This window comes from Bemisia tabaci, chromosome 10 (assembly GCF_918797505.1).
Source record: "Bemisia tabaci chromosome 10, PGI_BMITA_v3".
Taxonomy (NCBI): Eukaryota; Metazoa; Arthropoda; class Insecta; order Hemiptera; family Aleyrodidae; genus Bemisia; species Bemisia tabaci.
In genome coordinates, this window is record NC_092802.1 from 40,166,384 (window position 1) to 40,185,625 (window position 19,242).

The following is a 19,242-nucleotide window of genomic DNA, read 5'->3' on the forward strand; positions in this document are numbered from 1 at the left end:
TCACCACCGTTTCAGTGGACAAATAAATAAAAAAGCTGATCAAAATCCTTAAAAAACCTACATTTATTATAAAAATTTCAAATTGCGGCATCTCAAAATGAGGATCAGCCGAGATTTTGATTTTTCGTGATAAAAAGTCCACACGTTCCATAGACTCAGCCCCTGCAAACGTTTAAGAGAACATTTTTTTCGCATTTCTTTTATGTTTCAAGACCACTGTGAGGGACTGAAAACGACCAAATATCGGTGCATTCCGTAAAGTATAGACCTTCAATGAGCAGAAAATCCTTGAGTCGAGGAAATTCCGGGTGGACTCAAAAACAGCCCTTATCGGAACCGCCCCTTCAATAATTTTTCCGCTACAAGCAAAGTAACTTTTTCGCAGTGCCCTGTTTTCTTGAATAGCGCACTGAAAAAAAATTCTCGGTATACTTACCAAGGTCCGTCGGTACCTTTACCATCTTACTTTTTTTTTTTACCAATTATTGGTAATTTTACTAAGACCGACTGGTAAGCTTACCTAAAAACCAGTATTTATACTGTTTTTTTTTTTTTTTCAGGTAAAAATACCACTTTTTTTGTAATCAATTCTCGGTAACTTTGCCATTTTATCTCGATAATTTCACCACAGTCGATTAAAAATATTGGCGTTTTTACCAAGGTCCAGTAAAGTTACCAAGAAAATTCAATAATTTTACCGAGATTTATCGGTAAAATTATTGAATTTTCAAATAGAACCCTGAATTCTTGGTAATTTTACCCTTTTCTTAGTAAATACACCGAGATTTTTTTTTTCAGTGCGCGGTCGAAAGGTAGAATGACTTTGAACTTAGGATGAAAGACAAGAGAGTCGAATCAAGAAGGAGCAATCGGAGCGATGACGTGACGGCGGAGTTGTAGCCAAGTCTCCCATTAAATGTAAAAACGTCGAATGACCATTCGGATGTTGCCTAATTTCCCTCCAGAAATGTTTATATGAGAGGAAAATTATAGCTATTTTCCCTTGAACCCCTTACACTGAGAACAAAAATCTCGGTGTATTTACTAAGAAAAGGGTAAAATTACCAAGAATTCAGGGTTCTATTTCATCCCAGTTTTTTCTTGGTAAAATTACCATTTATGGGATTGGTAATTTTACCGAGAAATCTCGGTAAAATTATTGAACTTTCTCGGTAATTTTACTGGACCTTGGTAAAAACGCCAATATTTTTTATCGACTATGGTAGAATTACAGAGATAAAATGGCAAAGTTACCGGGAATTGATTACCAATAAAAGTGGTATTCTTTCCTGAAAAACAGTAATAATACCGGTTTTTAGGTAAGTTTACCAGTCTGTCTTGGTGAAATTACCAATTATTAGTAAAAAAAGTGAAATGGTAAAGGTACCAACGGACCTTGGTAAAAACGCCGGGAATTTTTTTTCAGTGTAGACCTTTTAAAACAAATTACGAACAAAATCTTTCGAAAAATCGGGAGAAGAATATGCACAAATTTTCATGAAAATCCTTGATTTCTCGAAGGGGATTTGGCAACATCCGATGGCTCATACGGCGTTCTTGAGCGCGGCAGAAGTCCCGACGGGGTGCTTGAGGCCGAGTGGACGTGGTTGTGGAAAACCGATAAAAATCAATCAAGACAAGGAATCGGGCGGCACTTAATCTTACTATAGCTCGCCACGCCGCACGGTGGATCCAGTCGATAGGAAAGCTCGGACAAAATTTAGAACCTTTAAAGGCTTATAAATTCGTTTATACAAAACTTCGAGGTTCTTAAAGTGGTCTCATTGGTTTCCTCGTGAAATTCTCTGCCGCAAGCACCCCTTGAAATTTAAAATGTGACGAAGTAAACATCAAAATTTGCAGTTTAAGTCAAAAATGTCATGTCCGACTTCTCTGATTGACTCGATCCACTGTGCGGCGCTCAGCGACAGTATTAAATCGGACCCGGCGGTCACAGCTCACAGTCCCGGCATGAGGGAGTTGGGGGGGGGGGGGGGGGCTCGCGAAGAGGCGATAATGAAATTTCCTTTGACGAACACACGCTGCCAAGTCAGGAGACATGGCGTCCGGTCCGCCGAGTCACGCGGCACAGCGGGTTGTCGTGTCGATTGGAATTGATAGACAAAGCGATAGGCAAGAGGAAAAGGGTTTCTACTGTCATGTGTTAAGTAACTAACTAACTATTTTTATACTATTCCCTATATCAGAAAAAAAATTCTAAAAAATACTGCGAAATCAGCTCTTTAAGCACTTTCAGACGAGGCAATAAAATATTTGCACGCAAATTCTCCACTGATTATTCCGGACAGGTTGAGTACGTATGTTGGCTGCCCTTTTTGGCCCTAAAAGCTCCATTATCATTCCATCCTTCAAAATTACCGACTTTTCATTATTATTTTCTTTATTTCGTTTATCATATATATTCGACTTGTCCTTACTCTCCCCATGAAGGTTAGGTTCTCTAATCCGAAGTAGTTTTTTCATAGCCCGGGGGCTACTCAGACCCCAGCGAAAAGCTTTCGGGGGGTGATTGATTGCCGGGATGTGACGTCATCGATTCCGGGAGCCGTGACGCCAGCGCGGTACATCGTCGATGCAAATGATTTAATTTTTCCAAAGCTCGCAATCGGCGAGGGGAGCGCCGTGAATTTTAATGGAGCGACACCGTTGCCGGCACCGCTGGAAAGGGGAATCCGCCTACTTTACACGGGGTCCTACGGGGAAACGGGCGGGTTCTTGCAACGGGCGGTGGGCGAAACAAAGCTCAAGCCGTGCGGGAAATTTATAAGCCGCGATTTCGGCTGATGAGAGCGATTCCATCAAATTCCGGTTAGCGTTGGATGATGCGATGCTCCGGCCGCCGCCGCCGCGATCGGCTCCATTATGAAAATGACTCCCTGGAGGGCGTCCCGACGCCTCCCGACGCCTCCTCACGACGCCGACGTCGGAGCCGAGATCTCGTGCGGCTCTCGTCGTAAGTCTTACAAGATTCTTACGAGCATCGTTTACACTCGGAGACAATAACAAGTCCTGCGGGCTGACTGTTGAAATTGAGAAGCAAAGCAATAGAGAAAGGAGACATAGAGAGTACGGAGCGATGAAATGCTTGGTTTTTATAGACTAAGGCGATAAATGATGGACTAACTAATACTGGTCCATTCCGGGAAAAAATAGAATCCAGGAAAGAAGTCCTGCGGGCTGATTGTTGAAATTGAGAGGCAAAGCAATAGAGAAAAGAGACGTAGGGAGTATGGAGCGATCCAATTGGCTGAAATGGGTGGTTCTCATCGACTCAGGGAAAAAATTATGGACTAACTGTGGGGTCTCTCGTGGGTTGTCGGTAGTTAGTCTATCACCTACCTTCTTTGTCCATTGCAACCACCCGCTTCCACCAGTAGCATCTCTCCATACACCTTTTTATCCTGTTTGTCTACAGCTTTGTCTATCAATTTCAACAATCAGCCTGCGGCTGATTGTTGAAATTGATAGACAAAGCTATAGACAAAGATGACAAATGGGATACGGACGGATCCTAGGGATACGGAAGCGGGTGGTTGCAATGGACAAAGAAGGTAGGTGATAGACTAACTAACGGCAACTCACTCGAGCCTATAGTTAGTCCATAATTTATCTCCTTCGTCTATGAAACCCAGGGATTTTAGGCAATATTATCGCTCCATACTCCCTAGGTCTCCTTTCTCTATTGCTTTGCTTCTCAATTTCAACAATCAGCCCGCACACTGGAAAAAAAAACACACTGGATCTAGAGTCCAGACTCTTGAAAACATTGACAAGAAAAAGGACTCTTGATTCAATCAGATTTAAGCTTAATCAAAAGAAAATCCGCTCAAATTAAAAGGCTTGGTTCTTGATGTAAGCTTAAATCTGATTGTATCAAGAGTATTTTTTCTTGTCGATGTTTTTAAGAGTCTGGACTCTAGATCCAATGTGTTTTTTTTTCCAGTGCAGGACTTCTTTCCTGAATTCTATTTTTTTCCGGAATGGATCAGTAATAGTTAGTCCATCATTTATCTCCTTAGTCTATAAAAACCAGGGATTTCAACCAATAGCATCGCTCCATACTCCTTACGTCTCCTTTCTCTATAGCTTCGCCTATCAATTTCAAGTACGAGCCCGCCGTTAGGCCCAAGTATCGGTGTTAGCCACTCGGATAAAATTTTTCTCTCGGCGGCGAGGGTTTTTATTTTTCGAGTCGGCGAGTGTAACGGATCCCGATCGGCGTGGCAGCGGGGCGACGTAATTGAATAGAAAATCGAGCGTCTAACAAGCAACAAGACGAGGTGGTCTCAAAAATGAGCTCATTGAAAGCGAGACAGCTCCAATTGGGTTTCTCTCCTTTTATGCGGCGTCATTAGTTGTTTCGACACGTCGTCATCCCGTTCCCCAGAAGGTGAGCTCCGAGCGCATCCCATCCTCCAGCGAACATCCCCTCCCCCTCCCTTCTCCCCCTCCTTTTGTGTTTTTTCCCCGAGAATAGACTCATTTATAGACATCGTTCCGTAAAATGTAGAACTTTCGATCGTTCACTCCAGATACAAGAGACCCTCCGCCAGTATCTTGGCAATGGAGATATTGCATGTGTGTGGAATTTGCGATTTGACTATTGATTCTTATGTAAAAGTTCGCGAGAAACACGATGGTGCCACTGGTTTTCTCTGAAATCATCTCCCAAGCTCAAAAAAAGCTCTCAAGTTGAGGCCAAAATGGAGGGGATATTCCACGATATCCTGAGAGTCCACCTCTACATCAAGACAAACGCTCTGTGCAAAGATAAAGAGCAAATACATTGACAGGTCTATCACTTTTTTGGGGGACTGCACGACTGAAAACACGGCAACCCTGCTAATGTATTTGCCCCCTATCTTTGCATGGAGAGTTTGTCTTGATGCAGAGGCGGACTCTCAGGATAGCGTGGGATATCCCCACCATTTTTGCCTCAACTTGAGAGCTTTTTTTGAGCTTGGGAGTTAATTTCAGAGAAAACCAGTGGCACCATCGTGTTTCTCGCAAACTTTTACGTAAGAATCAATAGTCAAATCGCAAATTCCTCACACATGCAACATCTCCATGGCGGAAGCTTTTACTTTCAGGACTTCAACATTCAACTGTTGACGTACCTACCAGGTCGATGGTCGGGAGTTTCGCTTTAGAAACCAAAGTTTGGGAAACTTCTTTAACTCATGACGTCATCCGAAGCTCATCATCCACCTAGGAGGTAGGTCAACAGCCGAAAAAAGGGTGATGACTGTTGCCCCCTTACAATTGGCAGTAAGAAAATGTCGAATCTCCGAAAGTAAAAGCTACCACCTGTCGGCAAGAGGCCAGAAGAGGGTCTCTTGTCTCTGGTTCTGTGGTTCAAACAAAAATAATAACATGAACACATGAACACAACAACCACTCGTTTCAACCAATAAGATCCATTCATTTTCTTTTTGTCCATCAATTTCAATTCATCAGATTGCCTCTGAAGTCAAGAAGCATAGTGCATTTGGACTACATTTTGCATTTCGGAACTATAAATTCTAGCCCGGTTTAAGAACAACGTCTGTGTCATTAGTTTCCCTATGCACATAAGTGTTTTTCCAGAAGAACCAGAATTTATAGTTCCAAAATTGCATAATGCAGTCCATTTCATGTGCCTTCACGAAAGTGTCTGCTCATGAATATTAAAAATGGAGCTGCAGCAGGAAATATAAAATTTAGCAACGCCGACAAGGGGCTGGTAAATTTGAATAGTAGACGTCGCTCTAAAGCTCTCTTTTGGGTGAGAACCTTTAGAAAGGAAGCCTGAGCAATCATGAGTATTCACGGAATCTTTTTAAGTGAGATGGCTCTTTTTGCATAAACGCTCAAGCAATTGAACTCGCATTCGAGTGAAAATAATCCTTGCCTATCTGGAAGTCGAGTCTAAATTAAAACTTTAACGGGGGCTTTTTGCATCGTGGACGTGATTAGAAACATCGACGCCAGATCTCCTTCTTAATTATTAGAATTCCTCGGAAACTCAGCTTATATTACGTATCGTATCAACAGCAAAAGGAGTATCTCAATGGACCGCTGGACAGAATGTTAATTCAAGCATTATGCATAGAAAGAAATTAAATGTTGATTTAGCATTTATACTGTTATAAAGATATCCGACAAGTTTCAAATGCTGATTTTACATTTCAGCAAATGCATAACGTAACTATGCCCATTGCAAAACGTACAAATTAAAATGTTATGTCAGCATTTTTGTGTTGTAAAATCAGCATTTGAAACTTGTCGGACATCTTTTCAACAGTATAAATGCTAAATCAACTTTTATTTTTCCCGTGTGATACGTGAGTTGCATTCTGCAAAAAGGAACCAAGAGCATTCCAATATCGCTAACACTGTGCACCTTTTTTTCACCTTGCAAATAAGAACTGATCATCTAAACAAGTTTCACCTTTACCACTAATGAACTATAATTTCAAGACGAAAATTACCTTTGTAACTTTATTCCACACAAAAGTAATTGTATTGCTAACAGTGTAAGTTGCACAATCCTAGCAACATTCAAATCCTCTTGGTTCCTTTTTGAACTGATAATCTAAACAAGTTTCACCTTTACTACTAATGAACTATAATTTCAAGACGAAAATTACCTTTGTAACTTTATTGTGCACAAAAGTAATTGTATTGCTAAGAGTGTAAGTTGCACAATCCTAGCAACATTCAAATCCTCTTGGTTCCTTTTTGAACTGATCATCTAAACAAGTTTCACCTTTACCACTAATGAACTATAATTTCAAGACAAAATTACCTTTGTAACTTTATTCCACACAAAAGTAATTGTATTGCTAAACAGTGTAAGTTGCACAATCCTAGCAACATTCAAATCCTCTTGGTTCCTTTTTGAACTGATAATCTAAACAAGTTTCACCTTTACTACTAATGAACTATAATTTCAAGACGAAAATTACCTTTGTAACTTTATTGCGCACAAAAGTAATTGTATTGCTAAGAGTGTAAGTTGCACAATCCTAGCAACATTCAAATCCTCTTGGTTCCTTTTTGCAAAGTACAATCCACATGTGTTTCTATCAATCTTTCACGTTGAACACGATTTATACAAAGAAAATGACCAAAACCAACTCCTAAAGGTTTTCCGATGCTGAATTTCAAACTTCTGGGTCATAGAATAAAGAATGTCTTACATGAGTTAAATTTCTTATTAAACGTTACCATGCTGGTCAGTGGCGTGGCGTGCTTTGCGATATATCAATTGATCTACCATTTCAACTTATGTAAAAGGATAGATAACAAGGTGTTCACATTGAACACCTCAGTAATCGATTCTTTACCATAGCTTCAAATAGGGAAATATCGATAATCGATCATTCTCGCCTCTGGTGCTGGTCTTTGCAGTATAAAAATATGACCATTTTCACAAAATTCAGTGTATAATTTGCAAGTTTCCATGTATCAATAGTTGACAATAGTAGAGAATCTTGCAAGGAAAGTGTGGTAAATAATTTTAACTTAAAGTTCTTTGCCGGCCAGGTTGGCCCAGTCGTCAGCTCGTCTGACTCTAGGTCGAAACTCAAATGGGTTCCTGGTTCGAATCCCGGTGTTGGCGTCTGACGGAATTAGAGAGAAGAACGGAAATTCCCTCACGGAATTTTCAGGGAATTGACGAGTAGATCAGCTGAAACAGATCCTTCTCGGCCGTAATAGGTACCTGGAAATTTGAAAAGCCTGGAGCATGAATGTGCCTAAATCCCCTAAATCCTTCGATGTCTACGGACATACGGACAATAAACAAAGTCTAAAGTTGGCTGAAGGTGCTAGACACGAAGCCATAAAGGCAGCAGGGGAAAAAGAAAAAAGAAAAACAATTCTAGTTCTTTGGTGAACACCAGGCTCACACGAGGGTCAGACCCGCTGTCCCACATCGCGTCGCGTTGACTCGGTTCGGCGAAGGCGCGAGCAAGCAACTATACCAGCTTTCCGGATGTCCCGGTTGCCGTCTAGCCTATTTGAAGGCGTTTCTCACGTCTCATCATTTTAAGACGAGAATGACAACCTCAATCTCGCCTGGGCTCAGCTATTTCATGTTGTTTACTCTTTGAACAATTCAAGGTGAGGTAGGAATCCTTTTTGATTGAGAAGCCTTAAAGGAAATTCGCAGAAGTATTTTCAAATTCTTCCGCACTGCCAAAAAATAGCATTATTTTGTATCTCATTTAAACGCTCTATCGACTGAAACGAGAACCCCTGCATTTAAGTCCCTAAATCCTCGCATAGTTCTCAAATTCTAGATTTTATTCAAGTCAAAGAACTTTGCACTGAATTGTTTTTGCGAAAATCATTTTCATGAGAACATGCGGCCCCCCTCTCCCTCCCAATAAAAAGGCCCTGGCAACCATCGCTTGAGACCATCAAACTCGGGTCGCCTGGCCAGGAATCGAACCTGGGACCTCCCGATCACAGAGATAGCGCTACAACCACTACACCGTAGGAGGCAGACCACTTTGGACATAAATTTCAATAATCAACCCGCCAGGTCGATGTGGGCCCTCAACGACACCCCTCTTACGCCGGAATTTTTCGCGACTCTCCGAGATAGAGTACCTATATTAAGAGAGTATGCCCATTGGGCCCCATGGAGTGGCTTAGGACCCAAAAATGGCGGTGCTTTGTTTTGGTTTTTGAGGATGGGAGGGGGGTCATTGCCAACTTTTGACGATTATCACCAACCGCACTTGCTGCCAACCTTACTACATCTAAGATAATTTTTCTCGAAAATTGCACACGATTAGCCTTAAAATATGTAAAGTCGCAATAGTGCATTTGGGTAAATTTCTCGTCACGATAAGCAAAGAAAACTACATTTTGAGTCATTTTGCATTACATTAACGTATGGCGTCCGCCATTTTTGAGTCCTAAGGGCTCCATTCAGTCTAAGATGGCTGAGCCAAACAGAGGTGGTAACACCAGTGGCTATACTCTCTCAATATAGGAACTCTACTCCGAGACCCAATCCTAAACTACGATTATTCGCCTGGCATGGCAACTATCTGAGTAGCGCACAAAAGAGTTGAGTGACAGCCTGGCGGAGGGGGGGGGGGGGGGCTGCCTAGTGTCTGGCGCTGAGGGGCCCCGCGTGATGGGGGGGGGGGGGCAGAGGGGAGATGATTAATCGGAGCACTTGACTCCAGGGAACCTGAGTCTTAGAGACTTTTCATCAATTAATCCCCCACCCCCCGCCCTCTACCCTCCAAAAGTCGACGGTCAGAACCAATCAACAGCAATGCTTTTCGATCATAGATTTCCACTCATTTAGTCGCTTATTAATCGTGTTATGAATTTCATTTTTCAAGTACATCCATTAGCGTTCAAGGGAATCATACGAAAATCGTGCGCAAGTATTATTTCTTCTCCTCTGTTTTAATCGGCAAACCAGTCTAAGCGGTCATTTTTTTGTTCATCTACCTCCTACACTGGAAAAAAACACATTGGATCTTGAGTCCAGACTCTTAAAAGCATCGACAAGAAAAAATACTCTTGATTCAATCAGATTTAAGCTTAAATCAAGAACCAAGCCTCTGAATTTGAGCGGATTTCCTTTTGATTTAAGCTTAAATCTGATTGAATCAAGAGTCATTTTTCTTGTCAATGTTTTCATGAGTCTGGACTCTAGATCCAATGTGTTTTTTTCCCAGTGTAATAATATTTTTTACAGCCTGGAGTACTTCGCAAACAAATCGGAGGCATTCATAATTAAACGTGTTCTTGGGAATTTTTGCATTTTTGAAAACTTCACATCTTTCAAAAGGAGGACCTATTTACATGGATAGGAACTATCTCCATCGTGACGTAGACAGAGGCTTGAATGATCGATTATCATTCAAGATCGATAATCATCAGCTATGACCGTATACTTCAGGAATCCACAACGATTACTTGTCTCTCGCTCTAGTTGTAAGTCTCAGATTCTAGGTGTATAGCAAGTAATCTGAACACAAGAATTGTTTTGATGCGCCGATTCGTCTAGAATTTTGTGGGAGTGCACAGGGATTTTGCGAAATAGATGTTGATTTTTAAGGAAGGATTTCGAAGGAATTTTTCTTCCGAAAGTACTAACTTTAATGTTCTCTGTTTTTTGCTAAAAACCAAAAGAAGAAAAAGCTAGAAAGCTTTTAGCTAAAAGCTTTTTGCTAGAAAAAGATAAGACTTTTGGGATAAACTTGAAAATGTGGGTTTTTTCCTGATAATCACAGTCAATCAGCAGATTCCATCTGTGAAAGTCCGAAAATCACCTTCGTAAATACCTGCTGATCAGAAGATTTCCTCATTTTTTATGAAGAAATCATGAAGGTACTGAAGGGAATGTTGTTTTTTTGTCTTGGTTTTTTTTTTATTTCCACGGTTTCAGGTGCTCTGAATCATTTTAATTTTCTCCACTAATGAATATTTTTTATTTTGTTTCAGGATTTGTTAACTGCAATCAAAACGCTCTCCAATCGATTGCCCAGATGCACGCAGGTATGTTCACTCTAACGTAATCTCACCTTATAAACGTTCAAGTATTCTCAATTCGATGTTTGCGGGGATCCAAAACTCTACTGCTCTTAAAGCTGAGAAGATTTCAACACCGATTTTCAATCGGCAAGTGTCTCAAATATCCGTTTCAGCGCCAGGTAATGTCGAGCTTGCTGGGACTTCGCGTCGTTTGCAGCGTGAAACGCGTTCATAACGCAAAGCTCTCTAGATTTTGGCGCAAGATTGCCGGATCCGTTCAAAATTAATATTCAAGTTAATTTAAAACTAGGTTAGCTCTCCCAGGAAATGGAGATGTTGCATGTGTAAGGAATTTGCGATTTGACTATTGATTCTTACGTAAAAGTTCGCGAGAAACACGATGGTGCCATTGGTTTTCTCTGAAATCAACTCCCAAGCTCAAAAAAAGCTCTCAAGTTGAGGCGAAAATGGAGGATATGTCCCACGCTATCCTGAGAGTCCACCTCTACATCAAGACAAACTCTCCATGCAAAGATAGGGTGGAAATACATTCACAGGGCTGTCACTTTATTTGGGGACTCTAAAATGAAAACACGCATCCCTGTCAATGTATTTGCTCCCTATCTTTGCGTGAAGAGTTTGTCTTGGTGTAGAGGTGGACTCTTAGAATATTGTGGGATATACCCTCCATTTTGGCCTCAACTTGAGAGATTTTTTTGAGCTTGAGAGTTAATTTCAGAGAAAACCAGTGGCCTCATCGTGTTTCTCGCGAACTTTTACATAAGAATCAATAGTCAAATCGCGAATTCCTCACACATGCAACATTTTCATTCCGTCGATAGCTCCGAGCTCCGATAGCTTCCGTTCATGGCTTTTCTGATTGCTTCCTTTCCAAATCATCGTGGTTCTAGCACCACGTCCGATTATTAGGCACATCGTAAAAATAAAATCATTCTCCTTCTAATACGTGCTGCATTTCAATAATGCTCACAAAACTTCAAGTGCCACTGTATTTTGGTTTTCCATTTTAGAAAAATAGAACGCGAGATAAAAGTAGTCAATGTCTGATGTAATGGACCACTAGACAAGGTACGAAGTTAAGCATTCTGATACATATTTCCTAACCAAAATTTAACGTAAAACACGATTTGCGCAACGAAAATTACTGAAATTAACGTCTAAGTAAGATATTTAATGTTTTTTGACGCTTCAATTCAAACCTCCCGCTCATGAAAACACAATAGTCTACGCAAATCAAATCGCACTCTAAACTTTACCATGACAATCTCTGCGATTTGAAAATCTGGTCACCTTAATCTTGACGCTTTGTCTCAGCTATAGCAAATTTTTTCACTTTGAACGATTAAGGGCAGGAGAGGAACAATGCTCGATTGAGAAGCCTGCTAACATTGTTGTGAGGCGCGGTTTGACTCACGTAGAGGATTACGTTTCTTGTGACCGGGCAATTCAAAATTCCCGTAACCAATGTAAAATGAAAACGTTAATATCTTAGTTAGGAGTTAATTTCAATAATTTTCAATGCAAGAATCGTGTTCTTCATGAAATTGTAAGTAAGAAACGTGTATTAGAATGCTTAAACAGAAAATTTGCAGGTGTCTGAAATTTGATAAATTGCGTGTAAAAGTGGAAACTACTGAGTGAACTGATCACGAGAATACCCTTGGTTCATGAATTAAACAATTATTGGAGGAGATGTGACCCAATTATCTAATCTGCTAAAATACATGTGTTTAAATGGGAAATGCCGCCAGATAACGTCACCAGGCGGTGCATTTTCTCACTTTTAAATCTATTTTTATACTGTTTCCCATATCAGAATGTTTAAAGAAAATACTGTAAAATCAGATCTGTACGCACTTTCAGACGAAGCAATAAAAAATTTGCATGCAAATTCTCCATTTGCTGGATCCGTCAATGGAGAGGTCTGAGCCATCCCTTGTTTCAAAAAGCGGAGAATCGACGTTATAGAAAATTTTCACGTAAAATACGTGTGTTTAAATGGGAAATGCCGCCAAATGACGTCACTAAGCGGTGCATTTTCTCACTTTTAAATCTATTTTTATACTATTTCCCATATCAGAAAAAAATTATAAAAAATACTGTAAAATCAGCTCTTTAAGCACTTTCAGGTGAAGCAATAAAAAAATTGAATGCAAATTCTTCACTCGCACATTGTCTAGTGGTCCATTAGGTTGATATCGGTTAAATCCGACAACCTCGGGAAGAGCAAGACGTAGCTGCAATTAGTTAAAATACCCCCGCGTCAGTAAGACCCCGTCGCTAGCGCCCTCCCCCTCCCCTATTTACCGACCCCACATCGCATCCCGACGCCATTCTCCTAACGCAGCGTTAAATTCCCGTTTGGCCCCTCGCCCCGTCCTAATGACGTCTGTCGTTTAACGCGGGTATCGTTACCCTTGACGGAGCCCGAGTGGAGCTGGAGCCAGTCGCAGTTACTGCCGTCCTCAGGAAGAACACCGTAAGAGCCATCAGGCGTTGCCCGATTTCCTCCGACTAATCACGGATTTTTAGGAAAATTTGTGAATATCTCCCTTCTGATTTCGCAGAGAATTTCGTTCATAATTGAGGCGACGAACAGTGTGTAAAGTCGATTAGAGCCATTCATACTGAAATAAAAAAGAGATAAAGACATGGTATCTAGTTTTTTAAAAACCGGGAAAAACCGGGATTCATCAGGAAATGAAAATTTACCGGGAAAATCAGGGAATCTGTTCCAGAAACCGGTAATTTCTTCTCCTACCACCGACGGATCATTTCGTTTTCAAATTTGACGGTCTAATCTGACGTGCGCCAAAGAAATGGCTGTAAGATTAATTAAAATCGATATTCCTATCTAAAACTCTGGAAATTTATATTCTTTTCCGTAAGAAAATCCCGGGGAAGTGGGAGAAAACTTCGGTTTCTCATCAGCGAATGAGCTCCTGAAAATCAAGGAAAATCAAGGAAAAATCAGGGAATGAGCTTTGCCAAGAAAACTAGACACCATGGATAAAGATAATTTTCATATTAATTCTTAACTGGCCCAGAGGTCTTTTGGACTGCATTTTTCAAGAGTGAACGAGCGGTATTGAAGTGTCCTTTCGTTTCATCAGCTTTGTGTTGGTCAGGGATGATTCGTTAGCCATCCATCAAATTTGGTGTAAAACCCTGTTTTCTAATGATTGAGGGAAGGAGCTGCATTGAGCAAAAAATGTCCTCACCTTGTTTGTTGTGCGTAAAGATGCAAGCTGATTAAAGTCTTAAGTTGTGTCTGCAAGATAAAGAAAATCTTACGTAATCCAAGCCAGTGTCACCATTTTATCACTTCCTCTCCATCCGTCCAATCGATACTCGATGAAGTTTAGAACTTTTTTGTCAGAAATCGCTGAGAGTCAAATCGTGCTGCAGTATCAACTGTTCATAATATCTCGACTCCGTTTGAGATTGACGTCTTGTTTTTCTCCCCTTTTTCGCTCTTTCCTAGCAAATTAAATTATCCGTTTTTCTCTCATTTAGGACTTGGTGGAAAAACGCCTCCCCCCGGTTTTATCGTTTGCAACTTCAGCATAATAGCGCATCATTCAGCTGTCACCGATTCTCAAAGTGAATTAAATCCGATCGTGAAAATTCCTTTCTCAATGAGAGTATCCATCATTCCCCCACTCATCCCCCCACTCATCCCCCCGCTCATCCCCCTAAATACGTTCATTAGTCATCATTAAGCGAAAGGGACGATTGTTGCTCATTGGATTATTTTGATCCCTTGGAAGCAACTTTTACCTTAAGGTAATTCGATGGACACTAGATTTTGTATCAGAGCGACATGCGATATATCGCATCGATCGGTTCCATTTTTACAGCTACTCGTCATTTTTCTCGAAGTTTGAGATCACAATTATGTTGTAAGGAGACTAAAGAATTCACTTACCAATTTTGACAAAAAATGTTTTACTTAATTGAGGCATGGTTTTTAGAGGAAAAATATCGCATTCGATACTGATATCGAAACTTCACTCGAATGCGATATTTTCTCTCTAAAAAAACCACGCCTATATTACGGTGAATTTGATTGTCAAAATGGGTAAGTGAATGCTTTAGTCTTCTGACAACAGAAATGCGATCTCAAAATTCAAGGAAAATGACGAGTAGCTGAAATGTCGTTTCGACACAAAATATGGCGTCCATATAATCACCTTAAGAATCTTTGCGAGGAGAATATGGACACTTAAAATCGGTTTTAAGACGTGAATGAGTTTCAGGTTTCGAACTACAAATTTTGCCTTAAAACTATTTTCAACTATGTCTTCTTAGCCAATTGGTATATCTTCAACTGTCAGGGAATTTCACCAAAATGTGTCAGGGAAATGTCAGGGAATTTCATTTTCCAAATTCTGTGGCAACCCTGCGTACTGTGTTCCGCGCTTCGCGATAAACCGACCGATGGTTCATTTAAACCAACGGGAAATAATCGAAGAGGATCGGGTATCAGGGCATACCACAATCGATAATCGACCGTCGATTCTTGGCCACTGCTTGATTCATGCCCTCCCGATGTCGCGACATCTTCATTCACCGCCGGGGGGGGGGGGGGGGGGGATTGAAATGCGGCACTTCCAAGATCCGAGCGCTCAGACGAACCCGGGGGGGGGGGGGGGGGCTCGATTTCGAGGTATAAAAAAAGGGAAACGTCGCGGCGCCGACTGGCGGAGCGGGCGGCGGAGTTTAATAATGAGAACCGAATTACAACAATCGAGGGTTCTTAGACGCTCCCCCCCCACCTCGCCGCGCCCCCCAATCGGGCCTTTGTTTTCCTACTGATTACAGTTTAATTAAATCCGTTGATGGGTCCCCCCGGGGGGGGGGGAGGGGGTTCGTCGTCGTCCCGAAGTTGTGATACGAGTGAGATTGAAAGGAGGCCAGGGATACAGGGGGGGGGGGGGGGGGGGGGGCAGGGAAAGTGATCGTGAAAATCCGCCGGGCCGATGAAAGGTCGCGGGAGTATGGGTATCCGAGATTGTTGACCTTCGCTGGGGTGTCTCGCGTTTAGGGTTGAAATCTCTCGGCCCCGACTGTGTGCCCCCTCCCCCTCTCGCGTAATATTTTCGTGTCCTGTGTGAAGGGGTGGAGGGGAGGAAGAGGCGGCAAGGATGCTTGGATGGAGAGATGTAAGCGAAAGAGCACTGGAAAAAAACACATTGGATCTAGAGTCTAGACTCTTGAAAACATTGACAAGAAAAAGGACTCTTGATTCAAGCAGATTTAAGCTTAAATCGAAAGGAAATCTGCTCAAATTAAGAGGCTGGGTTCTTGATTTAAGCTTGAATCTGATTGAATCAAGAGTATTTTTTCTTTTCGATGTTTTTAAGAGTCTGGACTCTAGATCCAATGTGGTTTTTTTTCCAGTGAGATGTTTTATCCATTGGCATCGTTACTATGGCTAGGGATACCTGATTGTTTGTAATCGAAATTCAGCGCTTGATGCGTTACTTTCGGTAACTTCCTTTGCGTAAATCGTGCTTCACGTGAAATTTTGATGAGAGAACTTCATTCAGAATGCTGTAATTCGTAACTCGTCTAGTGGTCCATTGGAAAAGTTTTCTAACCATTTTTTCCGTGGCGATTGGAATTTGGAAAATTATTCTTAAAAACATAGTCGTCGTCGTCGTCGTAGTCGCCCCCCCCCCCCCCCCCCACCCCCAAGGAACTGGGGTAAAAGGATAGGTGAAGGATTGTGAACAGCCGTCTACAAGTTTTCGGAAGTGATCATGAGTCAGTCATACCGGATACGCGGAATGGGTGATTGATTCTCTACGGACGGCTAATATATGATGCGTCGCGTGAGAAACGCCTTCAAATAGGCTGGACGGCAACCGGGACATCCGGAAAGCTGGTATAGTTGCTTGCTCGCGCCTTAGCCGAACCAAGTCAACGCGACGCGATGTGGGACAGCGGATCTGATCTCTCACCGTGTCGCCCCGACGTTGTACCAAAGTGCCATACCTTGAAGTAATTCACGAAATTTCCTCGCAAATTTTCCACTCTAATCAACTATTGACATAACATCTCAAATTTTACACTTACACGGGAAAAAAAAACGCATTGGATCTAGAGTCCAGACTCTTGAAAACATTGACAAGAAAAAATACTCTTGATTCAATCGGATTTTTGCTTGAATCAAAACGAAATCCGCTTAAATTAAGAGGCTTGGTTCTCGATTTAAGCTAGATTCTGATTGAATCAAGAGTACTTTTTCTTGTCGATGTTTTTAAGAGTCTGAACTCTACATCCAAGGTGTTTTTTGTTTCCAGTGTACATTTGTAAAAATCGTCTTATTTCCATACCGCAAAAACTGTCATGTCATTCTAACGTTTAGTGTGCGATTTAACTCAAGTAGATTATTGTTCTTTCTATGAGCGAGAAGTTTAAAATCTCTTGGTTAGCAGTGTTATTTTCAGTAATTATCGTTCGACAAATGGTGTTTTTCGTGGAGTTTTAATGAGACAGTATTTATTAGAATGCTTTTTCTACCTTGTCTGGTTCCCAATCGATGGATCATTCGTTGGAGCGTTCCCCAAAGTGTTGCGAACAATCAGTGGCGACTCTTGGAAGGTGGCAACATTGTTTTCCCGCCGAAAAAAATTGTGTAAAATAATGGATTCTTTCCGAGGCAGCCTGCCTCATCTAAAATTGATATTTTTAATGGATTTAAATAGAAGAAAAACAGTTTTGCCAACCAGAAAAATTCCCACTGCCTGCAATCAACAACAAAATACTATCATGGGTCAAGTCGTGATGCTCCGTAAGTCAACTTTTCACAAATCCACTCTCTACGCCGAAGCCGAAAGTCCTAAACAAGGATTTTACCCGTCTTTGTTTTCACAAGACCGGACGGGAATCAGATGATGTTATTCGTGCTGAAAATCCCGCTCCTAATTTCCTAGGGGACACGGAGATCTGCTTCCACAGGGACGTTTTAGTGGAGCAAAATAAATGAACAAGATCGAAGTTACCGCTAATAAATTTTTCATCCCAATAGACTCGTTATACCGTCAAGTGCTAGCTTGAAATTCCATTGTTAAACGGCTGAAAAATGGATTTTTTTTAATATTAAGTAGTAGTTTATATAATAACTTTTATTCCATTTTTTACATCATAGAATAACGATAGACAGTGCCCACACCCGAAATGAGAAGATTGTGCATATTTACAATATCTCGGTGCAATGATAGGTAGATACGATACATTATCATATAATCTGTATAGTATATAATAGGACTTATTTTAATAGATTCTCCCTTTGCAAAATTTATATGTTTATACTGATCATCTATAACTTAATCGTTCTGCTAAGACATCACACCGGGGGGAGCCTCCGTGGATTAAATCATGATAAAATGCGAACATTTCAAAACGCAACATGTTTTCTTGCGATGATCATTTGCGGCCTTCGAAATTTGAATCAATTCCAGGGATTGTCAATTTTTAGAATTCGGCCGCTGGTAGATTGAACATCGTCGGAGAGTTAGTTCCTTGATACATCAGGAGGAACAATCCACTGTGCTATAAGTAACTAAAATTTCCGTCTCAGTTTAAAAACACAGTATCTATCATTAGTATCCCTACGCACATCTGTATTTATACGGATGTGTCATAAATCGTAGTTTCTAGTTTCAAACGATCCACTTTAAATCTATTTCGTTAAACTTAGGTTTGCGGAGATAGATTATTATTTGGACCACATTTTGCAATTAGGAACTGCGCTTCCTGCCTAATCCGTATCCGTAAAAATACTTACGTGCATAGAGAAACAAATGGTACATTCGTTGTTTCTAAACTCAGCCAGAAATTGTAGCTCCTAGTTGCAAAATGTAGTCCATTTTTCTGTAGCCAAATAATAGTGAAAATCAAGCGGGTATAGATTTTTTTTTTGTTTAGGAAAAATGTTAAGTCGGAAATGGAGGAATTTATAGCTTTCAAAATTTTATTGATCAACTCTTACATTTTGTAAACAGATTTGTCTGTACGAGTATACTTCAAATGGGCCCGGCAAATATACAGGAGCTTTCCTTTTTCCCCCTTTTCAAGCAAATCTCATTCTCACATATTTAAATTCCCAAATTTTAAAAATTCCGTTTTTATGGCATGCTGGAAATTCCGAAATAATGTCCCTTGAAGAGCTGAACATTCTATATTTGAGGGGCCTGGAGGGCAAGGCCCCTAAGCACAGATTTTGAAAAAATTGAGATATTTATTAATTCCAAGTAAAACTAGTCGTAATGCATATTCTGTGAAAAATTTGCTCCCAAAGTCCAATTTTTAAGCATCAAAAAGTCTGAAATTTCTTTCCGCCATAAGGATCCATTTAATTTCGAAACTAAACACGAATTTCTCGAAATAGTAAAAACCGAACCAATGCGCCTTATCCTCCAAGTCCCCCAATTTACTATTGTATCATGGAAATTTTTACGGAAAATTCGTTCCCACATGAGCCAAAAATTATTTCGTTTAAAGAAAAAGATAATTTGAAATGTGTGAGGCTCTAATGAAATTTCCCCTCCGTGTCTGGCCAAGGGCGGCAGCGCCGCACAGTGGATCGAGTCAATTAGAGAGGTCGGACATGAAATTTTTAACGAAAACTGCAAATTTGCTATTTATTTCGTCACATTTTAAACTTCATGGGTTGCTTTCAGTAGAAAATTTAACAAGGAAACC

At 40.8% G+C, this 19,242-nt stretch overlaps 1 protein-coding gene across 2 annotated transcripts in view; it reads left to right on the top strand.

Annotated features, from left to right (window-relative positions):
- orb2 (cytoplasmic polyadenylation element-binding protein orb2) overlaps positions 1-19,242 on the top strand; it is a 425,677-nt gene that overhangs the window by 346,097 nt on the left and 60,338 nt on the right. For both annotated transcript variants that reach the window (XM_019049956.2, XM_019049957.2), the window contains exon 3: positions 10,480-10,533. In XM_019049956.2, coding sequence (XP_018905501.1) covers positions 10,480-10,533 — 54 coding nt within the window. The remainder of the gene's footprint in view (positions 1-10,479; positions 10,534-19,242) is intronic.